This window comes from Prionailurus viverrinus, chromosome C1, assembly GCF_022837055.1.
Source record: "Prionailurus viverrinus isolate Anna chromosome C1, UM_Priviv_1.0, whole genome shotgun sequence".
NCBI classification, from domain to species: Eukaryota; Metazoa; Chordata; class Mammalia; order Carnivora; family Felidae; genus Prionailurus; species Prionailurus viverrinus.
Window position 1 is genome coordinate 129514832 of NC_062568.1, and position 16720 is coordinate 129531551.

At 36.2% G+C, this 16720-nt stretch overlaps 1 protein-coding gene and 1 long non-coding RNA gene across 4 annotated transcripts in view; one reads left to right on the forward strand and one right to left on the reverse strand.

The window, feature by feature from the left end:
- LOC125172029 (uncharacterized) overlaps positions 1 to 16720 on the forward strand; it is a 201739-nt gene that overhangs the window by 162096 nt on the left and 22923 nt on the right. Inside the window, exons 4-5 of one of the 2 annotated variants that reach the window (XR_007154554.1) lie at positions 3451 to 3584; positions 9185 to 9207. This is a non-coding gene — a long non-coding RNA (uncharacterized LOC125172029). The remainder of the gene's footprint in view (positions 1 to 3450; positions 3585 to 9184; positions 9208 to 16720) is intronic. The other variant, XR_007154555.1, reaches the window with a different exon arrangement.
- PLPPR4 (phospholipid phosphatase related 4) overlaps positions 1 to 16720 on the reverse strand; it is a 47333-nt gene that overhangs the window by 16913 nt on the left and 13700 nt on the right. For both annotated transcript variants that reach the window (XM_047869433.1, XM_047869434.1), the window contains exon 2: positions 6818 to 7003. In XM_047869433.1, the coding sequence (XP_047725389.1) occupies positions 6818 to 7003 (186 nt within the window). The remainder of the gene's footprint in view (positions 1 to 6817; positions 7004 to 16720) is intronic.

A 16720-nucleotide genomic window follows, 5' to 3' on the forward strand; every position in this document is an offset into this window, starting at 1 on the left:
CAATGGACAGTGAGCCATGCTGTAGTATCAGAAGGATTAGGTTAAGATAAAGAAAAGTATACTTGCTGTAGGATTCCAAGACACAGGACATCAGGGAAGGTACCCAATGCATTTAGGCATCATTTCCTTTAAGAAGCTTTCCTTGAAATATCCCACAGCATCCTAAACTGAATTAGGTCCCCTTCTTTGTGGCTTCCTCAGCACCTCATCCTTCCCTCTTAGCAAAGCTTGGTTAAAATGCACTTGAACAGTTCATTTTTTTGTCTTTTACCTGACTACAAGTCTCTGAGGGATGAGACATTTCTTATTTACCTTTAATTCTCATTGTCTAGCACAATGCCTGGCATTGTGGGATTTGCATTTGTTACCCTCATTGTGGGATTCTTGTTGGCTAATTACCCTGGGCATTCAGGTCATTGGTTATTCTATACAAGAGAAGTAAGATTTGAGGGGCGCCTGGGTGGCTCAGTCAGTTGAGCATCTGACTTCAGCTCAGGTCATGATCTCACAGCTCGTGAGTTCAAGCCCCGCATCTGGCCCTGTGCTGACTGCTCAGAGCCTGGATCCTGCTTTGGATTCTGTGTGCGTGTCTCTCTCTGCCCCTAACCCACTTGCATTCTGTCTCTGTCTCTCTCAAAAATAAATAAAAGCATTAAATAAATTTAAAAAAAGAGAGAGAGAAGATTTGAAATTATGAGTTTTATTTATGAAAAAAAATTTCAAATATTTAAGATTATTGTGCCTAAGAGATTATTATGAAATGCGATATTGATTTGTAGATATGTGTGGAGCTGAGGAAAGTTGAGTTACATGAGACACCAGAAGTCTCTTAGATACAAGTGATGGTGTCACTTTAAAAGTCATGGTCATGATTAGGGGCTCAAACAGATTTCCCAAGGGAAACTTCTCAGTTTTCATTACTAGTGTAACATTTATTTTATGAAGTTTTTAAAACTATAGTTTTTTTTTAAACTAATGACAGTAAGCCTACGACCTTCTGCTTTGAATGTTCAATCTGCTATATTTAATTCTTTAGGTATTATGGTATGTGTACAATTACAAAGAATCTTAATTTGTATAAAAATAATTTTCTTAATGGAACTCTACCAATAATCACACATGTGTGAAGATCATGTGGCATACATGATAAACATCTTTAAAATCAATCTTACAGAAATCATCAAAAGGAGGGTTTTTTTCTCAAATAATTGAACAGTGAGTTAATTATACTTCTTGAAAAATGTCATCCTACATTATCACTGTAAGTTAGACACAGAAACACAATAAGTTCTATATTCTGCACAGATAGATGTGACATGATATTCCACACACAAAGCATAAGATAATGGGTATCTCAAATTCATCATTTCAAGAACATTAACCACTCATTCCTGAAGTGCATTATTGTATGGTTAAAAAATACTGATTTCATCTTCACTTTCTCAACAATAATTCTGTGAGTAATTTTCCCCTATTTTCAATTATATGTAATGATTCACATTTTGCCCAAGAAAGCTAAATTATACACACATTTATTTGTATAGTGCTATTAGGGAAATGTATCTTATCATACAACACAATAGTCATTATCTCAAATGACCTTGAGATTTCAGGGGTTTTATTTTAGTTGTGTAATATGCTCAAAACTCGTATGTCAAGAGAGTACTTTAATACTCTTTGGCTTGATTATGGATAGAGGTTTCTTGTCATTATTTTGACATCACCCACTGGTCCTCTCTAAGAAACACATCAATTTTCTCCTCATACTTCTATTCATTTAACCTTGAGCTGTATGTCATTGCATGAATTTTCAAAGTGGTTCAATTCTGTTTAAAGATGGAATTCTCCTCAGGGGGAGGGGAGATGCTTCTTGATTTATTTCTAAATGCACCTACTTGTTTCCTCATTCTGAATGGCATGCTGTTGTGCTAAAATATGGTTTCAGAGTTTAGCCTTTGACAGTAAAATTATTTGTTGCTTTTGTCATTTGTAAATAGAAAACAATTTGTGACAAGCGTCTTTTCGCAATATTCTGTTTAGCCTGTACACAAGCCAAAAAAGAAATGATAATTTTTTTTGGCTTGTCCAATATCAAGGGCAGGTTTTTGGAAAAGATTCTGAAGTGACTCTACTTCAGAAAAGGCATAGTGAGAAATATATTGCTTTTTATTAAACATATGGGCAGTGCCCTAAGAATAGCCACCAGAGGAAGCACTCCAATCAAAGAAGTCTTCCTTGTGAAAAAAACAAAGCACAATGACAAAAATATAATATTTATCATAGTATCTTCAGTGTTTAAATTTGCAGTGAATGTCTTTTGGAAACCCTAATACATTTAATATTCTATCTTTTGATTGTATAGTCTCCCAAAGCTAAGGTTACCCTCTAGGAACATAATCCAATTCCAATAGAATTCTTCTATAAAGTTAGATATACTTATCCTTTAAGAATATGTAATAAAATTTTACTTCCAGGGAAGTGAAAATATACATCCTTTTCTTTTCATATAGATTTCATGAAGATTTATGGTACTCTCTGTTGTTTTCCCTGGGACACAGTCTCCAAAGGACTGAACAAAATGCTGGTTTCATTATCACTTTAAAGTAAACGAAAAGTGAATATTAAGGATGAAATTTTCCAATTGAAGGGCAATTTCAGAGACATAAAATGTATTTCACAGACATGAAAGGAACTTTTACAGTTTCTCATTCAACATCATGAAGCCAAGTTATTTTTAAAACCTCTCAAAGCATTTTAAAAAATCTGAAAAGCAAACACTAAAAGATTTATAGTTGAATGCCTATATAAGAACATCTGTCGATCTTCTTTTGTTTATATAAAGATTCTTTTAAAGAATATTGTGGGGGTGCCTGGAGTGGCTCAGTCAGTTGAAGGTCCGACTTCATCTCAGGTCATGAACTTGCAATTGGTGAGTATGAGCCCCGCGTCGTGCTCTGTGCTGACAGCTCAGAGCCTGGAGATTGCTTTGGATTCTGTGTCTCCCTCTCTTTCTGTTACTCCCCCACTTGCACTCTCTCTCTCTCTCTCTCTGTCAAAAATAAATAAAGATTAAAAAATTAAAAAAAAAGAATATTGTGGACATGAGTTTTGGGTTTGTTTTTTGTTTTTTGTTTTTGTTTTTTTTGTTTTTGTTTTTGTTTTAAAGAGAGAGAGAATGTGCGTGTACAAGAGCAGGAGAGGGCAGAGAGAGAGGGAGAAAGAGAATCCCAAGCAGGATCTGTGCTATCAGGGCAGCCCTACTTGCATCTTGATCCCACGACCCCCGAGATCATGACCTGAGCTGAAATCAAAAGTTAGACGCTTAACTGACTGAGCCACCCAAGGCGCCCCTGTATAAAAAAATCAGTCGATCTTCTTTTGTTCATATAAAGATTCTTTTGAAGAATATCAAGGACATGAGGTCTTTGTTTTTCTTGATCTTCTCTCCAGGTGAATGGGTGAAAACAAGAAGTGCTTCTCTTCACAGAAGTGGGCTTTAAAAGCCATTTTCAAATGAAAGATTGCTCTTGCCTCCCCTCCTGTGCTCACCACCGCATTTGCAACAGGTTTACGCTACCATAGAGGTAAAAGGAGAACAGCATCCTTGAGAGTTGGCGGTTACAGTCTACTTGTTATTTTTCACCTTCAGGAAAAGAGGGGAAGGAGGTTACAATTGTTAACTATGTAGGAAGATTAGAGGCAGAATTATGAGTCTAGAACAAGATGACTATAGACATAAGACCAATGTTGAGAAAATGAATGTTTAGGGAGAAGGCCCTAAAAATAGAGAAGGGAAAATGAACTTGAAATAAATCTAGAAGAAGCATGATATTTGAAAAGAAAGGTGTGAAAACAATATTTGATGTCAGCAAAGTCAAGATTTGTTTTACCTTTGAGTGTTTACACAAAGCTATGAAACCATGTGTAAGAATCACTGACACCCTGGAATCATGGAACTCCAAGTGATATGGGGGTATTTAGGGACCCCAGGGTATAAATATTGCCCTAGTTTGCCTCTTGTTCCATTGAGAGGCATGCAGCCACTAGAGAGGCCCTGTGAAGACCCCCAGATCCAGTGGGTTCTTTGTGGGAGGAACTGGCACTGGGTTCCCCAGGTCAACTTTGGTGGGAGGCAGCCATGACAGATTTGCCCTGTCATTTTTCAGGGCTCAAGAAAGCAAGCTTTGGCTTAGAATCCCCAGAAAGCATCTCTAAATTGCATATAGAGAATTTATTATGGGAAATGAAGGAGTCACAGATGCAGGGACACCATGATGAGGCCAAGGTCATTGTCCTTAGGACATGTAACAGTGTCAACAAAGGGATCAATGTGGGCTAAACGGTGCCAGCAGCAAGTGCCAGAGTTAGACTTGCTTTCTTAGCAACTTAATAAAATACCCTGGAGAAGGAAGGCTTCTGGATATATAAAAAACAAATTATTTAAATGACTGAATATCAACACAATCTTTTCAGCAGAGTCCTGAACATTTGTACAGAATTTAATTTCAAATATTCTATTATAATAAACTTGGGGATTATACCCTAACTAGGAGAAATGCTTCCTGGTATAATAGTGTAAAGCATATATCCATTTTGCTCTTATCAAATGACTGATGATATGAATTTTTTAATAAGTCGTTAGAGAAATGACAGGAAAATGCTATTATTCTGAGTAATACTGCACTTTAAATATGTTTTATTAGTTTGAGTCTCAGCTATTTCTAAGCACATCGTGAATAGTTCCAATTACCCTGGCATTACTAGAGTTCAAATAATTCATTAACTTACAAAGTATTTTGAGTATGACAAAGTTCTATGGAGTACTAATTTCGGATTCTACCTTACCTTCTGAGAATATTTTGTATAATTTATTTAGAGTGTAAACATATGCTATGATTTTTATTTTTTATTTATTTTTTTTTTAATTTTTTTTCAACGTTTATTTATTTTTGGGACAGAGAGAGACAGAGGATGAACGGGGGAGGGGCAGAGAGAGAGGGAGACACAGAATCGGAAACAGGCTCCAGGCTCTGAGCCATCAGCCCAGAGCCCGACGCGGGGCTCGAACTCACGGACCGCAAGATCATGACCTGGCTGAAGTCGGACGCTTAACCGACTGCGCCACCCAGGCGCCCCTATGCTATGATTTTTAATATAGGGGAAAATTTTTAAAGCAAATTCATGGCTACATAAAAGTACAGACTTTGGAAGGTTTATGCATAGATTCTTTTTCTAAAATTGCTGATGTGCTGAACCAGAATAGGCCAGTTCATTAGGGAATCCTATAAAAACTCCATTCAAATACAGCTTGTCATTCAAAAACCACTTCCTCTGATATTCATGGGCATGATAAAGGCAAATTAAAAGTTCCTACTGGTAGAAATAAATATTATTAACCTTGAAACCTGTTTTTTGTTCTTTATGTAGGATTCTAGGGGCAGAATCTTCTTCCAGAAGAAGCCTTCTGGAAAAGCTTGCCTAGTCTTATTTATTTATTTATTTATTTATTTATTTATAAATTAATTAATTTTTTAATTTACATCCAAGTTAGTTAGCATATAGTGCAACAATAATTTCAGGAATAGATTCCAGCGATTCATCCCCTATGTATAATACCCAGTGCTCACCCCAACAAGTGTCCTCCTTAATGCTCCTTACCCATTTAACCTATCCCCCCCTCCCAAAACCCCTCCATCAACCCTCTGTTCTCTATATTTAAGAGTCTCTTCTGTTTTGTCTCCCTCCCTTTTTTTTATGTTATTTTGCTTCCCTTCCCTTATGTTCATTTGTTTTGTACGTTAAATTCCTCATGTGGGTGAAATCATATATTTGTCTTTCTCTGTCTAGTCTTATGTATTAATGAATTAAGAAAAAGTGTGTTGGGGCACCTGGGTGGCTCAGTCGGTTAAGCCTCCGACTTCAGCTCAAGTCATGATCTCACAGCTCATGGGTTCAGGCCCTGTGTCAGACTCTGTGTTGATAGCTCAGAGCCTGGATCCTGCTTTGGATTCTGTGTCTCCCTCTCTCTCTGCCCTCTCCTGCTCACGCTCTTTCTGTCTTTCTCTCTCTCAAAAGTAAATAAACTAAAAAAAAAAAAAGGTTTTTTAAAAAAGAAAAAGTGTGTTTATTCATAATGTGTAAGTTAGCAAACTAAAAATAACTATGTTTTTAATTCAATTCCAGTAGGTTAGGGCATTATTTTATATTACATGTTTAAAAATGCAAATGCCTGTTTTGAATCTAAAGTATTTTATTTGTCTCTGTGTATGCATGTGTGTGTGTGCATGTGTGCATGAGCCAGTATGCCAGAAATGTGAGTTGTGACCTTTTTACTTTACAATTGCTAGTGCTCAATGCTCCTAATCAATAGAAAGTGCTAACCCAGGAAACATGGAACTGTAAGCGATATCTACATGCATTTTGAGAAGAAAGTCTCTTGGCTGTATAATTATTTGGTTTTCCCCTCCAGTTTTCCAGACTTCAGATACCAAAAGAACACATTAATTAGGAGGTATATCAGAAACATCATATTAGCCATTCAAGAGGAATTATACAGTTATTAACATTTTTAGAATCATTTATAAAATTAAACATTAGAGACCCATCAATTTTGCAATCATATAATCTTCTATAACTTTGAATGCCAGTAATTTTCAACTATTAAGTCCCATGATATTTTCAAAATATGTCAAAGACATGATCTCTCTGTTCCAAGATTTAGAGTTCACCTTTTGTTTATTTTTAACACATTTATTACACAAATGTGGCCATTCTTAATTTTGGGGACTGACAAACATAATTTGGGGGCAATTCTTACCGTAATCGCAGGTCCGGCGAAAGCCAAGCTAAGCAACATGAGGAATGGAATTGCCTCTTGGGTTGGTTCAATATATGGCATGCTAAGACTCCGATCATAGCAGCTAAATCCAGAGTGCACAGGTTTGAAGACATCTGTGAGTTCAAGGAAATACAGGCTAACCACCGATGATGCCAATATAGGCAACTGAGAAAGAAGGATATAGAAGAGTAGTTTATTATTGTGCATGGGTCATACATAGGATCAGTGCATCTTTAAGTGGAAACAAATGGCTATCTTCTCTCACCACTCTTTTCCGGTCTCAGAGTCAAAACCCTTCATGAGTGTTCTTGCTTCCTCCTTCAAAACATATCTCCAATTCACCTACCTCTGTCACCAGCCTATGAGCCTGTGTTGTCCCTCACTTTTGCTCTTGGACTGCCTCCTGGTCTTGTACTCTCACTCTTCCCCTCCACACCCCATCTATCCATTTTCCCCCCAGCAAACCAACAGGTCTTTTGAAAATACTTTTGATCATATCACTCCCTATTTCAACCACTCTGGTGCTTTCCATTCTACTCAAATACCATCTGAATGTCACATCATGGAATATAAGTTTCTGCATGAACTGGCTCTTGCTTCAGTTTCTTACCTCTTCTTGTACAATGTTTATACAACTCCCCAAGCCCCTGCCCACCACATTCTAATTCGTTTTCACACTTTTCCTGAAACAGTCCAATTCATTTCTACTTAGGGTCTTTACATTTGCTCTTCCTCTGGCTCTTTGTACAACTGGCCTCTTCTCATCATTTAATGATGACTTCCTGTACTTTCTTACTAAGGTAGCCCTTGATCCATCCTTCTCTCTTGACCCTTATCATCTTGCTTGATTTTCTTCATGGCACCAATCATTAACTGAAATTACCTTGTCAATTTAATACTTCACTTATGTATTTTTCATCATCCCTCCCTCCATTTGTGCTGAAATACATGCTCCATGAAGTGAGAGTCTGCCAGTATTATTTATTTATTGCTGAGTCAGGGCACAGAATTGTTCCTGGCACAGGGTGGGCCTGTAGTACATCATTTAATAATTTAATACAGCAATAAATACTTGTTGATGAATGACTAATTGAATAAATTAATAAATCTTAATTTATTATAATAACTAGACTAGAGTTACCAGATTTAGCAAATGAAATTACAGGTCACCCAGTGAGATTATAATTTCAGATAATCATTGAGCGATTTTTAGTATAAGTATGTCCCATGCAATATTTGGAAGATACTTATACTAAAAATTGTTGTTTACCTGAAATTCTAATTTCACTGGATACCCTTTAGTTTGTCTGGTAAACCTAAATTACACACAATTTACTTTCTAGACTTTGTGTTAGGGATTCAACTATTAATTCACTCAACCTACAATATGCCAAGTACTATGTCGATGCTAACTACAATATGGTGAACAGGACATGGGCTTGGCCTGCAAGGATCAAAGATTAAGAGAAAATACTGCATGTATATTGATGCTAGACCTTTCAGAATCTGAAAATTCAGTTTATGTCACATTATTATTAAGAACTGTTTAGAGCACACGGGTGGCTCAGTCAGGTAAGCATCCACTTCAGCTCAGGTCATCATCTCCCAGTTCGTGAATTTGAGCCCTGCTTTGGATCCTTTGTCTCCCACACCGCACCCCCCCCCCCCGCCGCCTCTCTCTCTCTCAAAAATAAATAAACATTTTTTAAAAAGAACTGTTTAGCTTAAGGCTTTGTTACTTGTAGAAGACACAATAATTATTTGACTAAACAGGGCAGATTTTTGATAAAGACATTATTGATCATCCATTATTTCTGGTTGTCCAGTTAAAAATATAAGTGTAGAAAATAGCATTATGCCTTCTTTTCCCAAGGGTCTTTTTGTAATGAGGTGAGAATTAGGTTTATTGGAACAACTAATTATGTATAGAGATTTACCTGGCATTGTCCTCCTATTTTTCAGATTGATGCTTTTCAGTAGAGAGAACAAAAAGTACATCAAATCACTTCTATTTCTTGCATTAGAACACATGATCATTTGATCACTCCAAATATGTGATCATTTCTCCTCACCACTCCCCTCTCCCATAATGCATGAATGGTAGCTTCAGTCTTGACCAATAAAGCAGTGCTTCATGTGCATATGTGTGATTGAGATTTTCCACTTAAATCCACGTAAATATATTTTAGTTTTAACTTAACAGTATTTCATATAGTGCTTACTATGTGCCAGTCACTTTTTTGTTTTAGAAATCTTAAGTAATTTTATTAATTAATTTTAACTCATTTAACTTAAGACTTTTTATTATGATATAACATGGGTGCTATTATTATCTTTGTTTTTCAGGTGAAGAAGTCCAGTCTCCTTTGGTAAGTGGCAGAGGTTGATTCTGAGCCCAGGAATCATAGCTCCGGTCTTATTTCTTAACCACTATTCTATGCTTTTTTTCCCAAAAATGGTAATAAAGTTTTAGGATAATGAAACTTTAGGTCTCATACAGATATTTTGTAAATGGGAATCAGGTCTGAAACCTGTGACACTTACCTAAATAACATTTGATTTTCTCAGTTTAATATACTAATGACCCAGTAAAGTGAATTTGATGATGTCTTCTGCAGAAAGGTGAACAAAACTTAACATGTCCAATCTGAAAATTAAGTAAATCTTCTCTACTACAGATATTATTTGCCATTGAATTTTGTGGATGATTACTTTAGAGTCTGCTTAACTGTACCAGTGAAGACATAACCATGAAATGAAAGTACTATTCCTATAGTGTGTGTGTGTGTCTGTGTGTGTACCTGTGTGTGTGTAAATAGTGTGGACACTCTGAATTCAACATACTGTGGTCAAGCCCAATGGGGTCATATGGTTTTCAAGGCACCTAGGAGGTTCTAATATCCATTCTTCCACTCATTACTACCAATAGGACCTTGGAAATGTTTTTCTTAAATCTCAGTATTTTTTTCTATGAAATAGGTACACTGATAGTAGCCATCATCACAGGAAGTTGTAACAATTAAATGAAGTATTGAAAGTAATTTTCAATAATATATGGAATGAAGAACATTTTATAAATGTTAGTATTATTATTGTTGTTGTTGTTGTTGTTATACTTATCAAATGTCACCTTTTCCATAATGCTTTACATGGTAATATTTTTGAGAGTAATTTCCTCATTCTTAATTCCCCAGTACTTCTTTTTAGGAAATTTGTATGTGTTCTTCTTTATTACACTTATCTGCTATAGGTTAATTGGAGCCTTTGCTCTGCTTCCCCAATCAAAAGCTTTTTGTTTTTAAATTTTTTTAACATTTATTTATTTTTGAGAGACAGAGAGAGAGACAGAACATGCGTGGGGGAGGGGCAGAGAGACAGGGAGACACAGAATCTGACGCAGGCTCCAGGCTCTGAGCTGTCAGCACAGAGCCCGACATGGGGGCCCATGAACTGTAAGATCATGACCTGAGCTGAAGTCAGACGCTTAACTGACCGAGCCACCCAGGTGCCCCCCAAATGAAAATCTTACAGTGGGGGTCTAATCTTACTCACCTCTGTATTTCCACTAATAATATATATCAGAGTGAGTTCCAAATATATATGTATATATATGAATATAATAAATTCATTTTTTGAGTGAAAATAATTTCCTTCAGTAATGTTATGTACCTTAGTCATTTCAGACATTAGCCTTCTTGAAACTACCAATTTTTCCAGTGACTCCATTTTTCTCCCCATGTATTAATATTGTTTACAGTTCTATAGAAACATGTTTCAAGACCCTCATCTGTTTTCAAAATATTGATAGTCATATTTTTCTTCTTTTTGGTGTTTCTTTCTCTTTGTATTCTACTTCAATTTTGTATTCTTTGTATTTTATTTATTCTTTGTATTCTACTTCAAATTTGTTTTTAAGAAAGAGTGATTTGAACAAAATATTTGTATTTGAGGAAATAGTAATTTTATGCATTGTTGTCCCATATGGTATTTTACTGCCAGACAATGTAATGAATTAAATTAAAATCATTACTTCTTTTTTTATAATGCCCACTTTTAAATACTTGTCTTCAGAGGTATCCTTCATCTCTTGAAATACTCATCAACAAAACTTCTTTTTGAATGGAAGAACTTTAGCAGATGGTATGTACTAATTTGGGCATAGACGCAGAGTTGATATATAAAAGCATAGGCATCTTCTGATTGCATTTAAAATGAGATTTAAAAAGATATTTTAAAAGATCTGTATAAGCAGGCATTAGGAATTTTATTCACTAGTTATTATGTAGCGAAGAAAAAAAAGCATGAACTTGCTATTTTTATGCAGCAATACAGAGAAGGGAAATTACCTGACGATTAGCAAAATGGTTTTTAAAAAATAAGAGATTCATTCTTATAATGGCCATCTGCTAAGGAACTTTCAGTAAAAATAATAGAAGCAATTTTTAAGAGTAAATTATAACAGTTTTAGAAGACAAGGCAAACAAAAGAACTGTGTTTCAAAAGATTACAGTTGCTAGATAATATTGATTTTTTCGGGTCAATTTAAAAAATACAAATTGACAGTCTATCAATTTTAGCAAAACACTTTATGGAATCTATCATGACATTTTATCTAGTTCAGATAACTTACTTGCTTTTAGCATGTTGATCATAAGAACCAACAACTTTCCTTCTTATTTGGGAAAATTTACTTTGCTCTTGGCCTAGAGTAATACAGGTCAGTTCCATTCTTTTCCTTTTTTCGTGGCCATTGTGAGTGCAGAGTCTCAAGAGATCCTCTTAAACTAGTGGAATTATAGTCACAAAGGGCCAATTAACATACAATATGTTATTGTATGTTTATTTATTTTATTTATATTTTAAATGTTTATTTATTTATTTATTTATTCAACAAAGAGCTACTGAGAGCCTCCTAGGCTTAGGCCTTGTCCTGTGTCCTGGAATATGGATGGAATGAAACAAAGTCCTTGTTTTTTTTCTTTTTTTTTTTTTTTAATGTTTATTTATTTTTGAGAGAGAGAGAGAGAGAGAGACAGAGTGCGAGTGAGGGAGGGACAGAGAGAGAGGGAGACACAGAATCCGAAGCAAGCTCCAGGCTCTGAGCTGTCAGTACAGAGCTGGACGCAGGGTTTGAACTCACGAATTGCGAGATCATGACCTGAGCCAAAATCTGACACTTAACGACAGAGCCACCCAGGCACCCCCAAAGTCCTTGTTCTGATGGAGATTTCATTCTAGCTGAGGAAGGAAGATAAGAATTTAAAAATTACAATATGAGAAAGAACATATACTCTAAAGAAGATAAAAGAGAAGGCTGTGGTAACTCAGTGCCTGGATTGCTATTTTAGATCAGAGAAGATCTACCTATGTAGGTGCCATTTAAGCAGAGGCTTGACGGGGCAAGAAAGAACTAATCGTATAAAAACCAGGTAAAAGCAGAGTCAACAGGGAAAAGTGATATAAGAAGTCAGAGAGGTGCATTTGGGGCCACACTCTGCAGAGAATTGAAGGCTGTGGGTAGAGTTAATACTTACTTTATCCAAAGTACATTTGGAAATGCTTTAGAGAATTTAAGCAAAGGTGTAATATGCCTTAAAATATTATTTTACAAACATCACTCTGGCTATTGGGTTGAGGATGGATTGAGGTGGGTCAAAAGTAGAAGCAGGGTGCAAATTTAGAAGGCTCACCAAAACTCAGCAAATACTTATTGAATACCTAGTACATGCTAGACACTGCTCTGAATGTAAGGAAAATAGCAGTCAACAAAACAGAAAACTCCCTGCACTCATGAAGCTTCCATATGCTAGTGGACGTGTGGCACTTGCAGTAACCCAGGCAAGAAACAATGGCACATTTACTCAGGTGTAGTGGTGGAGATACACAGAAGTTGCCAGATCTGGATATGATTCTGGAGACACACAAGACTTGTTGATGGTCTGGTCACTGAAGAAAAAACAATAAAGGCCGAATTCAAGGATTTAAGGCTTGAGCAATTGGGTCAGTAGCATCATTTACTAGAAGAGGGAAAGGTGGAAGAAGCTTAAGTAGGAGAAAGATAAAGTTCTGTTTGGGGAATATGAGAGTTAAGATCCCTCTTAGTTATCAAAATGTAGCTGTCAGAAAAGAATAAGATGCCTATCTAGACCAAGGCTGCAGGTAGAAAGGTGCATGTCATTGATACAGGATGCTTTAAACATCACACTCACTTTTGAACACTTGCACAAGAAATTTCAGCGCTAAATTACTTTGGTTTTAATATGACCAATGGCACAAGAAGTCAAAGAATGTATTGTGTATATTCCTACCACTCATATGCAGGACATAATCCACAAGAAAAGAAACATTTTCTTGTGTGAATAACAAATTTTAAGTGGGAGGCTGGGAACCAATTCTGGTAAAGTATCTCAAAATCATATAAAATGTGAAAATTAAAACATTAATAAATATATTGAAATCAAGTTAAAACTGAAGAAATACTAGCAGATCAAAGGAAGTTTACTAAAGCTTGTGCCACAAAGGAGGTTGTCATAGGTCAACATGGTGATAGTGGAATTTTTCACTTCCTACAGTATATGTATACATATATATATACATATATATATATATATATATATATATATATATATACGTATATATATACATATATATATATACGTATATATATATGTATAATGATATTCCTTAGTAACTTCTGCCTTGTAGGTAATACAGATAAATGTCTCCTTCAAATACTGACAATAATAATAACTAATAATATATACTATAATATAGTATAGGGCTTCATAGTTTATAAAACTATCTTTTTTTTTAATTTTTTTAACATTTATTTATTTTTGAGACAGAGAGAGACAGAGCATGAGCAGGGGAGGGTCAGAGAGAGAGGGAGACACAGAATCTGAAACAGGCTCCAGGCTCTGAGAGCGGTCAGCACAGAGCCCGATGCGGGGCTCGAACTCACGGACCGAGAGATCATGACCTGAGCCTAAGTCGGACGCTTAACCGACCGAGCCACCCAGGCGCCCCAAAACTATCTTAATTGTAGCATATTCAGATGAACTACAATGAATCTCCAAAACATGAATTATGAAAAAACACACTAACACATAGTGTTGTTAAAGGAAGGAATAGGTCAAGAATGAGTCTACAGTGTCATTCAAGGTCTAGGTATCTAAGCTAGTTTTCACAGATAAAATGCTGTGGTTTAAATGGCATGCATAGGTACAAATTCAAACAGGGCAGCGTGACAGAGGGAAACCAAGGCCAGTCTCACCACCAGGAGAAACCAGCCTCTCCGCATTTATTCCACTAGCTTCTGGGATTTGGGGCAGGTCACTTAACCTCTCTGGATCTCTTCTGTTCTCAGTGAATTGAGGGTCTGTTTACATTGCCATCTAGTTCTAGAACTCTCTACATCCTGGCATGATTTCAGAAACATTCCAACCATTTCTTTTACATGGTCACTACCCTCTATAAAGTATTATGTCTTCTGCCTCTGGTCTCTGCACGATTCATTTCATCCTGCACGATTCATTTCATCCTGCACAATGCTTCTAGGCTGATTTTCTAGAGTTCACGTCTCATCATGCCTTTCAGAGTGTCCCACTAATAATAGAATAAAGTGCAAAATTTTTTTTAGAATGGCACTTATGACCTTTTATCTTATAGCCTAATCTGCTTTCTTGTTTAATTTTGCTCCATACCTACTCTTCCCTCTCCCAACCCACGAAAAACCTTTGTTTCCATTACACTTTTATCTCAAAGGACATGTTCCGGTCTCTGCTTTATCTTACATTTCACGTTTGTGTCCCATAAAAATTTTCCTCATAAAGGTCGAGATGACCTTCCTCATAAACGTCTCCATGCTCTTCATTCAGGACTGAAGACTCTGACTTATGTACTCCATATCTAGTTCATTTTAGGACCTGTGTGTCTGCCTTGAATTACAATGCTTGTATGTTGCCAGCCCTAATTTTAAGATTAGGTACTTAAAAGTGAGATCTCTGTATTCACACAGTGCTTTCAGTGTTTTAGGTGTCCAGTAAATGTTCGCTGAATTTAATCAAAAGAAATCAGGACATTAGTATTAAATAAACACGAAGCATGGCCAATTTATTAACAATCACATAGCATATATGTTGAGGATGTAGGTGCCAGATATTGTGCTAAGTTCTCTTATAGTTCTTTTATAGATAGTTTCCATTCAGTCCACACCTTGTAAAGTATCTATTGGTATTCCTAATTTACAGATGAGAAAACTGAGACAGAGTAGGTTACATAAACTGTCCAGGGGTCACAAAGCTGGTAATGGGAGTAACCACATTCCTTCCCAGGTGCCTAAGTCCAGGAAACATGCTATATATACAACTTCTTTGCTAATGCGTCACAAATTGCTTTCCCACTCAACATTGCTACCATGGCTGCAATTGGCAAACGGGAGGAGGGTGTTGCAGGAAATAGGTGCCTTTTGAAAAAAAAGTCACCCAGTTCTTAACCCTTACCTCTTAAACAGTTTTTCTACCAGTTTCTTTACCACTCAAACACGAAAATTGCCTCTTATGCTCAAATCTTCTACTCATCCTTTCTAGAACTCAGTTCGCTTTCAGTTACTAAAAATAGAATTTATGGAGTAGCAACACATATCTAAGAAGATAAGAACATCTCTTGGGTTTTTATTTAGGCAATTCCCCATAAATTATCTAATATAATACTCATAACCTCTTTGAGAATTTTAAGATAAGTTTTAAGAAAAGACCCCGCCCTAGATAAGCCAAACAGCATGCCTGGCTTCTAAGTACAAAGCCAGAGTGGGGAACCTAATCTGTTAAATTCCTAGATGCACACGCCCCACTACACCCTGCTGCCATCCTGGCACATGTCACCATCTGGCATTAGTCTAGTGCTTTTCAGGAAAGAATAGCCCCAGGCTTCAGTGGAAATGCCACTTAAGGACAGAGGCCAGAGATGGCCATGTGTACAAGGGGTTTAAATGGCACCAAGAGTGAAAGGTGGGAGGCACTTTTCAAATCACGCTCTTGATCATATGATATTCCAGGGTCTTAAATGTTCTTCCCTGTGCAGTTTCTCTGATATAATTTTAATTTTTTTTTTTTGGCAGTATCTTAAGAACCTTTAATTGTATCTTGGATGTTGCCTGCTTTTATCTTCACTTTTGTCTTCCCTTGTAAGTAACTTCTAGTATAAAATTCCAGGAATTGGGCACCTTTAAAGCTCTAGATGCTTTCCTGTCTTTAATGTTTCCTTTGGATCTCTTTTGCTAACTGCTTCTGTCACAGTGATTATCTTATGGGATAGCAGTTGTTCCTTCACTTTTCTCTTTTTTTCAATGATAAGACCCTTGAGAACAGAGAAATGTTCTTATTCACTTCTTTATCCCCAGGGCCTAGCATAGCAAAGGACATATTCAGTAGCCTCAATGTAGAATAAATACATACATGTATGGGTGGTATGAAAGAGATGTTAGTGTTTACATAGATCTTGTCATGTGGCTAATACAATAAAAGAAAAATCCCCATGTTCAAAGATCCTTGCCTACCTCTACCACAGAACATGCTCCTACTGCAAATTTCTAGCATTCTAATGATTTTTTTAAACATTAAAGAGCACAAGAAAATTAAACTAAGTCCTTCAACTAGCAACCACAGTTAATAGGGAAGAGCAACCAGACCCAATATATATGTTAGGTTTAATGGGAAAACTCTGTCTTATGTCTTTATATCCAAATATAAATTACATCTTTATAGCTCTAAAAGCACTAATTACAATCATTCAGTGATCAATTAGTAAATTTTAAAATAATAATACATGTCTGTTTCATTACCTGAATATTGATTCAGCATTAGGCTTGGGGCAGTAAGCTTT